The 13,804-nt window shown below is 33.4% G+C and overlaps 1 protein-coding gene across 7 annotated transcripts in view; it reads right to left on the bottom strand.

The window, feature by feature from the left end:
• DDHD1 (DDHD domain containing 1) overlaps positions 1 to 13,804 on the bottom strand; it is a 90,824-nt gene that overhangs the window by 38,518 nt on the left and 38,502 nt on the right. For 2 of the 7 annotated variants that reach the window (XM_067028462.1, XM_067028461.1), the window contains exons 3-6: positions 13,759 to 13,779; positions 6,111 to 6,212; positions 4,114 to 4,242; positions 2,890 to 3,037 (exon numbers count right to left, since the gene is read on the bottom strand). In XM_067028462.1, the coding sequence (XP_066884563.1) occupies positions 2,890 to 3,037; positions 4,114 to 4,242; positions 6,111 to 6,212; positions 13,759 to 13,779 (400 nt within the window). The remainder of the gene's footprint in view (positions 1 to 2,889; positions 3,038 to 4,113; positions 4,243 to 6,110; positions 6,213 to 13,758; positions 13,780 to 13,804) is intronic. The other 5 variants (XM_059056359.2, XM_059056356.2, XM_059056360.2 and 2 more) reach the window with 3 other exon arrangements.

Genomic DNA, 13,804 nt, shown 5'->3' with positions numbered 1-13,804 from the left:
TCATTAAATAGCTCTGAAAAAAAAGACTTTATAATTCTTCTCAATTAGGAAAACAATCAATTGATAAACTAACTGGTTTTAAGAATATATATATATATGTATAATATATATGAAAGGAGGGCAATAGAAAATCATGCAATAATATCCAAGATACATTTTTTTACACAAGAAAGCAATGTCTAGAGTGTATATAGTATGCTGCCTTGTGAGTGAAAATAATCTGTATTTGTCTAAAGAAACTCCAGAAGAATATAAGATAAATAACATTGCTTTGAGATACAATGATGAGTGACACTGGGGGAAGATGGAGACAGGAAGGGAGTCAGACGTTTTTCACTCTATACATTTTCCTATTTTGATTTGTGAACCATATGAATGAATTTCCTATTCAAAAAATAAACCTTGTTGATATTCTTGTTTGCTGTGTCCTCCCATTTTTTTCTGTACATATGGGTCTACACCAATTTATTTAAAAAATTATTTTGCTATCATTTTCAGTGAGGTTTCAGGACGTAATAAGATAAGCTATGTGTTAAATCTGCCAGGCTTAACTAAAAGTCTCTTAAATTGTAGCTTTAAAATTACTAGTTTGTAAAGAAATTATAATTCAATAAAGATATTAAAAAATAAAATTATTAATTTATTCTATTAGATATATAAGTTCAGTAAAGATTTCCCTTGTAATAAAACTCCACAAAAAGTAATTCAATTGTATTTAAAATACATTCATCCCTTTTAGTAAACCAATTCTGATATTCCTAGAAGTTGTCTATAAACTTTCTTCTCAACTCATTTAAATAATAAACATATTTTGTTGGAACAAAATTGATTAAATCCAGTTTGAATTCATTTGCACATTCACTAAAATAAGGTAAGAGGCGAAAATATCTATTTCCAGGCCTCTGGGACATGATTTCAAGAGATCCTCAGAGAACAGCAGGTTGCCAAAGAAGTGGAGTGTGGTAACCCCTTATTCTATGTTGCTCATTTCAACAGTAGTCTCACAAATCAAATCACAAGTACAAACAAGCTTCAGAGTAGCAATGACAAGGATGAAGTTAATTTTACTTTCTTTAAAGTCCTGGACAACTAACCTAGGAATGGTAGAAAGCCGGGGAAAGGTAAGAAATCCTCTGAACTTTCCCATCTATTACTGAGCGGAATTCCTTTCTGTTTGAATATTTTCCATCAATTACTAATTTATGTGAGGAGTTTCCCAACAAATTAACCTGTCTCTGAAGAAATGATGGCCATCTTCTCTGTAGTGAACAATTTTTTTTGAGCCACCTTATATTCACTCATCCTACTTCCAATGGTAGCTCTTGATATTTATCTGTGGCTCTACCTCTCCCTATGGTTATGATGAAGCCAACTTCCATCTGATTCTAGGGTAGAAAGATGACAAGTTTTGCCGATCAGATCAGGGTCATGCATAGATTCAGGCAGTTGGAGGTGACACCATCAGTCACTGAAATGCACAGACTAGCAGGGACTTCTGGAAAAAAAGACTTTTCTTCTTGAACTCGAACACAAGATGATATAAACCACATCTGGAACCACAGGAGATGTCTGAGAATAGCTCAAAAATGAAGGCAAGTAGAACAGATAGAAACTGGACTCTGATGACTTGTTTGGCAAATCTTAGACTTGTCAGTTTTATGGGCTACTAAATCCTCCTTTTGAGTTAAGTTTTCCCTCACTTGCACCCAAAGAAATCAAGCTGGTACCTTTCCAATGATCTATAGCTGCTGGTACCTTTCCAATTATCAATAGCTCCAGAGAGAACGTTATTAAAACTACTTCTCAGGTTCCTTAGATAGTCAAGCAAAAAATTAGCATCTTGACACAGAATATAATATAAATATTGCGGGAAGTAATGTGCAAATCATCAGAAAATAAAATCAGAATCAGAGGGAAGAGATCTCTGTAATATAAGCTATGGAGATTGACAAGGATCAGGATGGCCTGGCAGTATCTGACAGATTTTTTTTCCAAATTGAACTGCATTTTTATTTTAATCCATGAGCTGGCATTAAGAGGTATTACAATAAAAAGTTAAACAGAACACTATTATTATAGAGATACTGCTGAGGACATAGTTCCTGGTATCACACAGTATTTGCTTTATAAGGACTCAAGAAATACATTTACTTGAAGCTTCAGAACCTGATAAACTGTGTTCTCAACAACTGATTTGTCCTCATCATATTATAAATCTGATAAGATTTTTCTTTATACTGGCTGCTAGTTCACAGCCAAGTATGTGGTGGAACCTTAACTCTAAAATTTCCCTTTTACACAGTCCTAAACATTTCTGAAGCACAAATACAAACATCCCTCCCCACAACAACATCTTAAAAAATTTTTAGAATAAAGCTGAATATAAATAAATGAGGTAAATAACCGGCTTGGTGTGTTGGCAAAGCACCCACTGTTTGTTCTCCGTGTAAAATTTAGAGTTCAATTTCCTCTGATTGTAATTACTTGGACAAGTTAAGCTGCTGACTGGCAACTTAAACAATTCTTAGCTTTTTCAGAATTATACAGTATTAACAGTTTCTGCAATTCAGAGAGTAACATACAAACTTAAAACCAGACATTTTTCTTGCTTTCAACCTCAGTTTAATGTAAACTAACAATATATTAAGTTAAAAAGGCTTTCTTAATCCTCTTCTCCATGTTACGGAGGAAAAAGAATCAAATAAATATCATCATCATCATCTAGATATAATCACTCTCAAAATCTGGTCCAGAAACTTACTCTACAACTTAAGCAAATAGAATAGTTGGCACTGAAGAAGCATGTGGCATAACAATTAAACTCTATTATACCCTGGACAAAAGTTTGGACTCTGACTAGATGGAGAATGTATTCATCAAAGAACTCACATAGCTGTATTTTTGATAATTCTTCCTTGGTCCATTTTCTGCCCAATGCCATGCACAACAAATACAATATGGGCAGTCTGTGATGGCTTGTCTTCTAATGTGGCTTCTTCTACATAACCTCTATGAAGTCTGGTCCCACTACTTGATGCTGTAGGAAAATTATGATTCTAAGTTTATTGTTTATTACAGAAATAGCATTTTCACAATATATTGAAAAAATAAAGAAATAAAAGGACTACTATGAAAAAATTTCACTGGGTTGGGGAGGATAAAATTTGTTAAGGTAAGTATTGATGAGGTCTAATATAAACTGCTGAACTGCACATAACAGTGAAGCCAGAAACTATAAGGCAAAGGAAAGAAAAAAGGATGAACTGAACACATAAAAATTAAAAACTTCTCTATAATGAATGTATCATGAAGCAAAGATAAAAGATGAATGACAAACTGGGAAAGTTTTTGCAAAATATGATACACAGTAGTAAGTTAATTACGTAAGTATACAAAAAGAACTTATTCATCAAAAAGTAAAATGAATCATCCAAATAGCAAAATGGGCTAAAGATGTTGATAAAGTAACTCGCAAAACAAATACAACTGACTAATGAACATGTAAATATTCAAGCACATCTATTATCAAAGAATTAAAAATGAGACAGTAAAAAAATTATCAGACTTAAAAAAAAATTTTGAAAGATTTTTTGATAATGCATTCACCTCTTCCCCAAGTACCAGTCCCTCTTTCTTTTAGTCAAACTTGTTTAAAGAGCTATCTATTCTCACTGCCTCCATTTCTTCAACTTCTATTTAAACTTCAACCCATGCCAATCTGGTTTTGTCCCAGCAATCCATCTAAGTCACTGATGACCTACATCTCACTAAATCCAGTGAAAAATTTCCAGTCTTCATCTTTACTGACACTATATTTCAACTGCCATGTTTTATTTCACATCACTGCCTCAGGTTTGACTGCTTTTGTACTTTTAGAAGTAAAAAAGTATATTTATTAATCTTGCCAGACCATTCTAAATATATAATTATTCATTAATGAATACATGTTAACTCAGTCACCTTAAAAAGAGTTTAACAAGGTAGTAACTGTCACTAAATTTAATACATACTTTAAAAATACTAAAAATAAAACCTGAATCATCTATTTTGAACATAACAGAAAAAGTTAGATTCCCAACATTTTGACAAACTCTAGTAATATTTAACAAATACCTTTAGAAAATCCCAGTTTTTGAGTAACTGTTCTTGCAATTTTAGATGTTGTTGCATCACTATAAAGATACACTTCATCCACACTGTGCCAGTCCACATGGTTTCGACTCAACTTGAAACTATGAATAGCTGTTGCAAAAGGAAAAACTAATTTGAAGGTCTCCAAGACAAACTTCATTTGTGTGAAAATTATAATACACAGATTTTTTGAATCATTATTTTAACTCAGTTCAATAAAAAACTATTTCATTGAAACATATATTGATGTGAAACAAGTAATGGATTTGGACTTTATAAGTTATTAAGCATGCTATAGGAAAAGGCAACTTGTTGGAACATGGAATAAACTGGCTTAACTACCATAATTTTAACCTCTATAGGAAATATGCTCTGATTATTAAAGAACTGCTTTCCCAGGTGATGTGGCCATTCCTTAGGACTAAGGGATATACACCCTCATGAAAGTTCTCAGTACAGTTGACACAGAAACTTAAGTTTCATTTCTTCTGTTGATTTTATTTTTTGATCTGTGAAAATTTCACTCAGCACAAGATAAACAAGACTCAGATGAAAAAAAATTATCTTTAAACTGGGAAGAGAATCATCTAATTTATTAGAATATAAGGTATTTTTGGAATGGATACTAAAGCCAGTTACCACTGGATATTGCCCACCATAACAGAGCTCCAAGGTTGAAAGATCTTTTAACAAGAAATAAATTTTTTCCTACTATGATGTTCAAATTAGTATGGTTATTTCATTTCTGTAACCAAGGTATGCTTGGTGAAAATGAGCTCTTAAAAAAAAACCCAAATGCAAACCTATATCCTTCAGGAATATGCAAACTTTATGAGGCAGGGACTATACCTGGGTCATTCTGTATCACTAGCACCAAACACAGTCATAGCACAGTGCTTGCCACATATCACAAATTTAGTAATGTTTATGGAAGCAACAGATTAAGAAAATTGTCAAAACATGTCCACCAATTCACAGTTCGATGTCTTATTGTCTGAAGGACTTAAACTTTTCCTCTTTATCTCTTGTATAGAGGTAAGAAAAATTCACATACCTTCAGAAAACCAGCCACCTTCAAATCACTATGCCTAATTTATTTTCTTAAAATCCTCTTTAGGCAAAAATATTATCTCCCATTATATATAAAGACATAGAGGTACAAAGGGATTAAGTGACTTGCCACAAAGCTAGTTAGTGACAGAGTCCAACTCTTCTGATTTGAAGACTCTAACTATGAAAGGGTGGAGTCCTGGTCAAGATCTAAGATCATAAGACATTTTTGTGAAAAGCTATTCCTTACTAGAATATACAGAAAAGCAAATCATTGCCAGGAAAATGTACTTTTGAGTTATGGTACAAATGCCACTTCAAAAATTTATGAAAAACCTATTTATATCTTACTTACCTGCCAGGACACATTACTAATATTGAACACAAGACCAAGATGCAATTAACATAACAAACATGAATAATATCTTCAGTTGCAAATAAAACACAAAACCAGTGTACAAACTCAGCCTTTTAAATAAAAGAACTTTTCATAAATTAAAAAAAATCTTTTGCAAGAGTTTAATAATTATTTACTTTTCTACTTCTATGTCTGATCCAAGTCAGTACTTTAAGTCTTTTAATCCAATGTTTCAAAACTGCATTTTGTTAAAATAGTTTTGAGCAACATATGCTTAAAACATTAAAACTATAAGACCAAGTTAAGCCAACAAAATTTTGTTTCTCTCTAAACCATTCGTGTTGTCTTAAAGCATCTTAATATTGGCGAATATCCCATTATTGAACTATACACATTGCTTGCAAATGTTTACACCATTTATAATTAACACTAAACAAAATAATACAATGGATACATTTCTAAAATACTAGTAATTTCTATGCTCTAAATACAACCGAATGCTATAAACACAACTGAAAGCTACAAGTCAGGAATATAACTACATGGAGAAGTAAAGCTACAATTACTGTACCTTGGGAACGCTTTCGTTTAAGACCTGCCGCATCTGTACTCTCCTTATATCCTCTCCATTTGAACAGAGAAGGGAGGGAGAAGGGAGGGATGTGGTAGACAACTAAGAAAGCAAAAACACTGAGCTTCAAAGTAAATTTTAAATGAGGTTTGCCTCTTTGTTGTATTAACTTTAAAAAATGAGTTGTATTTGACAAACATTATTCTAAATGCTTTATTTATATAATTTCTAATTAAAAATCAGTGCAGCAAAATATTAGTTTAATAATGTTTATCAAATATATGCTCTACTTTTACTGAAAGTAAAAAAAGGCAAATGATATCTAAATTTATCAATTAAAGACAACTATGTGATCACCATTTTTAATGTCTGTATAGATGGAATAAAAAAATAGAACACGGCATTTTTGTATGCATAAGAGATTTATAAACCACATCTTTACAATACTAAGGTTATTTACTCTCACCAAATTTGTGACTATGACACAGCCAACATCTGATGTGCAAATTGAAAATGCAATAAATAATATAACCATCTAATGCAGCTTTCCTAAGAAGATACCACAGTATACGTTCCACTAGATGCTTTCCCTTACTGAAGTGTAATAGAGCCTTCCCACAGAAACAAAATATTCTTTTCACAATTCTGTTCAAGTTGTTAAAATACTGTTAAAAATGAAACTTTCCCCCCCCAAAATTAAGTTGAAAGCTCTACTTTGAACTGACTTATTAGTGACAAAATAATGAAAGATTTGTTAGCAATAGAATGACAAAAAAAAAAGCCATTAGTAAAAATGTATGCTGTGACATCTTGTAAGTGTAAAACAGACAACAGAGTACAGCAGACAACAGAGTAAAGCCAGACATAGATATGTGGTAAATCAGTAGATAACCTTAAAGTCAACACTTTCCCTATCAAATATTGCTACTTATATATCAATATATTTCTTTACATTTTAAATAAGCAATTATTTTAAAATCCACTTAGAATTGAATCTTACTATCATTTTCTTTACCGTTCAGTTAATCACAGAATCTTTATGATTTAGTTCAAATTTATGTTCTAATACATTTGATTTTCATCCTCACTCCCTTCTACATTAATGTGACATTCAAAGGTTAAATACTACTCAAATACAAAAATACTTAATTCCCGTTGTATAGTACTAGAAGTTAAAAAAGAAACCTGCTGTTATAAACAGATAAGGTATATTTAAAGATATATGTGATAAAGGTAATTGAGAAATGCTTATGAGGCACTTAATAACTTTATCTGTATGTAACTCGATGACTATAAAAAAGTATAGACAAGAATTAAAAACTGGGTTGTAAAATCAGGATTATGAAAACATTTCATTGTCATAGAGGGGTGGAAAATGACAACCAAAGTAATTTTCTTCACTGAACATGTTTCTTCTTTCATGTGCCTTCTGGTCAGTTACTGAGGAGTAGATATACCACTTGCAAGAAACATTTTCACACAAAAAGATCCTTAGGAAAAAGCTAACATAACCAAGTAGATCAAATTTGGCATAAACTTGAGACTTTACTGCTCTAACAAAACCTAGATTTTATAGGTCTACTAGTAAAACTAACATGAAACAATTCCACATTTACTAAAAAAGAACTAGTGGGAAACACATGGACCACCTGATCACACTTAAAATTACATAAACACTTTCTAAAAGCTAGTCAAGATACAAAAATGAAAGGCTTTTTTCCCCTAAAGGAATACTAATTTAAGGATTAACATAAAGCCAAACATCCCAACATACTAAAATCACAGAAGCATATTTATTTAAAACATTTTCACAAAATTAGATAGACATGCTTCTTTACCTTCTTCTCCTATTTCTTATTTTCATTTGAAAATCATTTGCTTTGTTACACATCCTCTAGCACAGACAGCTTAACTTTTTTCCAACCCAAAGCAAAGGATAAGTACGTAAGTGTACCATAAGTACACTAGAGTACATAGTGTACCATATGTACACTAGAGACAAAAAGGTTTACTATCATTCCAACAAGGATCACTAAAATAAAGTTTTAGTTAAGAATTCTTATTAGTGTTAGCAAAAGTATGCATAAACACAAAGTGCAACTAAAATGCTAATTAAATAACATTTAATAACTTTTCATTTATGTATTAAAGTCTTACAAAGCAATGAAAAATATTTTTAAGTACTAAAATACAGTGTTTTCAATAAATTTCTTTACTATAATTGATCTCTTAAAGAAATGTTCTTCATTATATAATTCTGAAAGCAGAGTATCAAAAAAGGGGGTTGCTGATGATATACTACTCCCTAGAATAGAATAACTCTAACTTTTCCCTCTATAAAAGATGGCAACCTAGATAATCTCAACTGCAAGGGAAGTAGGCTTGCACATCTCAAACCTACCAACTATAATGAGAAAACTTCTGTCAATCTTCTTGGATCTCAGAGAAATTAAATTAAATACATTTATAAAAATTGATAACTAAAAGCTAGAGAAGGTGGGAATCCTCTCAGTCACCAAAGAGAAAGGAAAAGAAAAGCCGGTTAGAAAGGGTTAATACTCCTTCCTTCTCTCCACCCCAGCCCTCCCCCTTTTAGACTTTTGAAATGATATATTCACAGTTTGGGATATCCTTATCCAGCAATAGGATAGGCATATACACTACATGCCAAATTGTTAAATGATGTAAATCCTTAGAGATCCACCAACACGTGTGCTGTCATAGCACCCCAAATTAGCTTGAACAGTAAAAAGTCCATTTTTTTTTTTTTACTTTCAGGCTACCTGTGATTTTATATTGAATGTGACTCTACTAGACAGCATACAGTTGGATCTTGCATTCCTAGCAAATCTGTCGATCTCTGTTTTTTAATTGAAGTGTTAGTTCACTTACATTTACTATAGTTTTTTGGTTTTGTTTTTTTTTTTGCGGTACGCGGGGCTCTCACTGCTGTGGCCTCTCCCGCCGCGGAGCACAGGCTCCGGACACGCAGGCTCAGTGGCCATGGCTCATGGGCCCAGCCTCTCCGCGGCACGTGGGATCTTCCCGGACCAGGGCAAGAACCTGCATCCCCTGCATTGGCAGGTGGCCTCTCAACCACTGTGCCACCAGGGAAGCCCTACTATAGTTTTGATATGGGTGAATTTAGGTCTACCATTTCCCATATATTTTCTTTGTTCCATCTGTGTTTCTCCTTTTGTTGTTTCTTTTGGATTAATTAAATATTTTTTACTATTTTAATTTCTCTACTGGCCTTAAGAAAAAACAAAACAACTTTTTATTGTGGAATAATTTTCAACCTACAGAAAAGTTGCCAAAATAGTACAGAGAGTTACCATAATATCTTTCACCCAGCTTCTCCTAATGTTAGCATAACTATAGTACAGTTATCAAAACTAAGAAATTAACATTGGTATAATACCATCAACTAAAATATTGACTTTATTCTGATTTCTCCAGTTTTTCTATTAATGTCCTTTTCTGTCCTAGGATACAATCCAGGGTACCATGTTGTATTTTGTTGTTATGTTTCCTTAGTTTCCCCTAAACTACGACAAATTCCTCAGTCTTTCCTTGTCTTTCATGATCTTGACACTTAAAATTTTTTTTCAGCTTTACTGAGGTACAATTGACAATATTATAAGACATTGAAAGTGTATACTGTGTTGATTTCACATACATTGTGAAAGGATTCCCCCCATCTAGTTAATTATGACCTTGACACTTCTGAAGAATACTGGTAAGTTACTTTGTAGAATGTCCCTCCATTTGAGTTTGTCTGATGTTTTCTCATAACTGGATTGAGGTTACACATTTTTTGACCAGCAGGTGCAGAACTACCCATTTAGTTCAACCATTTCTTTTAAAACTGATCACTGCTTGCATAGATAAATTATAAAATGAGGGAAATACTACTTTAGTACTTTTAAGTATTTACAAAATTACTTATTTGAAGGCCTGATTTTATCTGTATGATTCATCCCCAGTGAACTTCTAGCTTTCATTTGTTAGGCTGCTAGATAAAGATTTCCTAGCCTAGGAGGTGGGGTGGGAAGAGAAACATTTTTAATTTTAACTCTCAGAAAAGATGAAATCTAAATCACAAAATATGATTATACTTTGGGGGTTTATCTTTCTCTGAATGATAAAAAAGTTATGCTAAACTTCAATCGATCATTCATTCCTTCATTCATTTATGGCTACGTTGGGTCTTCATTGCTGCACGCGGCTTTCTCTAGTTCCAGTGAGCGGGGGCTACTCTTCATTGTGGTGCGGGGGCTTCTCATTGCGGTGGCTTCTCTTCCTGTGGAGCACGGGCTCTAGGCGCGCAGGCTTCAGTAGTTGTGGCTCATGGGCTCTAGAGCGCAGTCTCAGTAGTTGCAGTGCACGGGCTTAGTTGCTCCGCGGCATGTGGGATCTTCCCGGACCAGAGCTCGAAACTGTGTCCCCTGCATTGGCAGGCAGATTCCCAACTACTGTGCCACCAAGGAAGCCCCAATAGATCTTTTAAATTCAATGCTAACTTTGAGATTAGTAGGATAATTAATAAGCAGAGAATAATAAATATATTCAGTGTATTTGTGGCAATAACTACCCTAACCAAGACATAGATAAGGTCAAAAGGAAAAAGAATTAGTATTTTATTTCATTAGTATTTTATGTCCTTCAAGGCAAGAACTCTGTTAAGTTTCTTAGGAATTCCCCAGAGCACTTAAAAAGAGTTCTTGAATATAGTACTTTTAAATTATTTTAAATTATTAAATACAGGATTGTACTCTATTGTATACTTTACAATACAATTGTATTGTACAATTGTACAAAAAATATTGTACAATTTATTGTACAATACTCTATTGTACATCCCTTTTCAGAATGTTTAACATGCACTGTCTACTTGGTTATCTTGTACTTACTCTTTGTAACTTCTCATCTGCAGGCTTTGTCATCCCCAAAGGTTTAAAACTCCCTGAGAGCCCAAACCCTGTCTGTTTCTTTCACAAAAGTAACTGGCACAGTACTATCTGCACAAGGAATATTCAAAATCTTCTAACAGTATGAAGGGTCAAGGCTTTATCCTATGGACATGAGAAAATTTAGGTGGAAAAGCTATTTTCCCCCCTCTAATAAAATATGAAATTTCAGAAGCTTGGAGGTAAGAAGCAAAATAATCAAAATTATAATACTTTTAATCTTTGTGTTATAAATTTGAGTTATCTTTTCCAACAACAGTAGCTTTTTGGGCAGCAAATATTCTTTCATTAAGACCAGTGATAGAAAAAAAAATGTCATGAAGAGATTAGTGGTAGGATGGGAATAAACCACAGACCTACTAGAGCATGGACTCGAGGATATGGGGAGGGGGAAGGGTAAGCTGTGACGAAGTGAGAGAGTGGCAGGGACATATACACACTATCAAATGTAAATTAGATAGCTAGTGGGAAGCTGCCGCATAGCACAGGGAGTTCACCTCTGTGCTTTGTGGCCACCTAGAGGGGTGGGATAGGGAGGGTGGGAGGGAGGGTGACGCAAGAGGAAAGAGATATGGGAACATATGTATATGTATAACTGATTCACTTTGTTGTAAAGGAGAAACTAACATACTATTGTAAAACAGTTATACTCAAATAAAGATGTTAAAAAAAATTCTATAAATTCTGAAAAAAAAAAGATAAATAAAATAAAGCCACTGAATTATACCAAAAAAAAAAGACCAGTGATAATTTTCAAATGCACTACAGAATTTCCCATAATCTTCAAAGTCAAAAGTCACATTTTAACACATGAATGTATGCTTTACATAATACTAAATAATAAATAAAATGGCTGGAAATTCATGACAACAGTATATATACTGAAGTGAATTTATAATCTTTGTTGATAACAAAACATGTTGATGTTTTATGTCACAGTATATTTAAAAAATCAATTTTTCTTCCAATGAACCTCTAAAGATCATCATTTTGAAAGATTACAATACAAAAGTGTTCTAACAGTTTAACAATTTTCTGTTATTACTAATTAGAATTTTACCAATGTGTATCTTTAAAGCTAGCAAAAAAAAAAAAAAAAAAAAAAAAAAAAAAAAAAAAGCTAGCAAAAAATAATACTATATTATCCTAGACTGATACTCAAGAATTGACACAGACTCAAAAGATATACTGAAAAATCTACTCATACAAACTATGTTCTTTTATCAGACTTATTTAAGTGACTGGATCATAAAATTAGGGCACTTTGAAGAAAACTGAAGTATGCTGCTCCATTTAACATTTCAGATTCCAAGTAGATGGGATCTAGAGATGAAACACAGCTGATGACTAACTTCCACAGGGAGACTTAGCAAGTGGAAAAGAAATGCTTTGAACACAGTAAGAGAAAGGAGACAATATACTTATATTTTTATTTTTCATACTCATCTTTTTCCTCCTCCAAGCTCTTGGTTTCTTTCCATGCATTAATTGTAAAGAATTTGGGTGGATAAACTGGGTTTTTTAAGGTGAACTGCCAGTTGTTTTTTTTTTGCGGTACGCGGGCCTCTCACTGTTGTGGCCTCTCCCGTGGCGGAGCACAGGCTCCGGGCGTGTGGCTCAGCGGCCACGGCTCACGGGCCCAGCCGCTACGCAGCATGTGGGATCTTCCCGGACCGAGGCACAAACCCGTGTCCCCTGCATCAGCAGGCGGACTCTCAACCACTGCGCCACCAGGGAAGCCCGAACTGCCAGTTTTGAGGCAAGACTTAAGGAAAATTAATAGAAAGGAAAAAATCCAGAACTCAGCCTTTCCCAATAGGAATGAAATTTTGAAAAGAGTTCAGTCCTTCAAATACTATGAAGTAGGCTTTTGTGATTATTTTGATAGTGGTGATGAGAGGTTCCAAAATATTTCAGTCACTAATAAAAGATCAGAGATATACAAAATTTGCTATCTGTGCTTTAACCAGAGTATTGTCTTTATGGCAATCAGTAGGAATATAGATACAGCTCTGCTTTATAGATACTGAACTGTTCTTTGTATATTGATATGTAAGAACCTTGAGCTTGAATTTCACAGTGTAACAAGAACATAGTTGACTCTAGGGATTAGCAAAATGAAATATTTAAAATTCCTAGGATATGGTATCTGGCACATAATAGACATTTCTTAGATTTAATTACCAATTTATTTAGAACCCACCATTTTCCTCAATTATGCAGACTTTTAAAGGTACAAAAGATATTTTTACTTGGTATAAGCTAAAGTATACAGTTTCCCTGCTTGTGTGTGTGTTCAGAGAGAGATAAAAGAGTAAGAAATAGGAGAGAGAAAAGACTTGGAATGTTATTAACAATAAGGGGGAAAAAAGCCAATTTAAAGCTGATTGTTTTGTAATTAATTATGTTATATAATCAATTGCTTCCAACTACATAATTCATTTTTTCCAAGCTGCATTCTGTGAATTACTTGATCAATATTGAGTTTTTCTGCTTTATAGATGTTTTACAAGGAGAAGGAAAAAAATCACTTAATTCATAGTTTAATTCACTAGGTTAAGTAGGGCTTGCCAAGAAACTTCCCAAATAAAGGCAAGCATGGATGAAGAAACATTTTTAGGAAAAAAAAAAATTAGAGAAATCCACAAGTTCGAATCTCCCTGTACTGTTATACTCACCAGAATAGGTGATCCCACTGCCTGCAGTAAATGGAACAACAGAAGT

The sequence above is a fragment of the Kogia breviceps genome, chromosome 3 (assembly GCF_026419965.1).
Source record: "Kogia breviceps isolate mKogBre1 chromosome 3, mKogBre1 haplotype 1, whole genome shotgun sequence".
Lineage (NCBI taxonomy): Eukaryota > Metazoa > Chordata > Mammalia > Artiodactyla > Physeteridae > Kogia > Kogia breviceps.
This window is presented reverse-complemented; position numbering and strand designations above follow the sequence as displayed.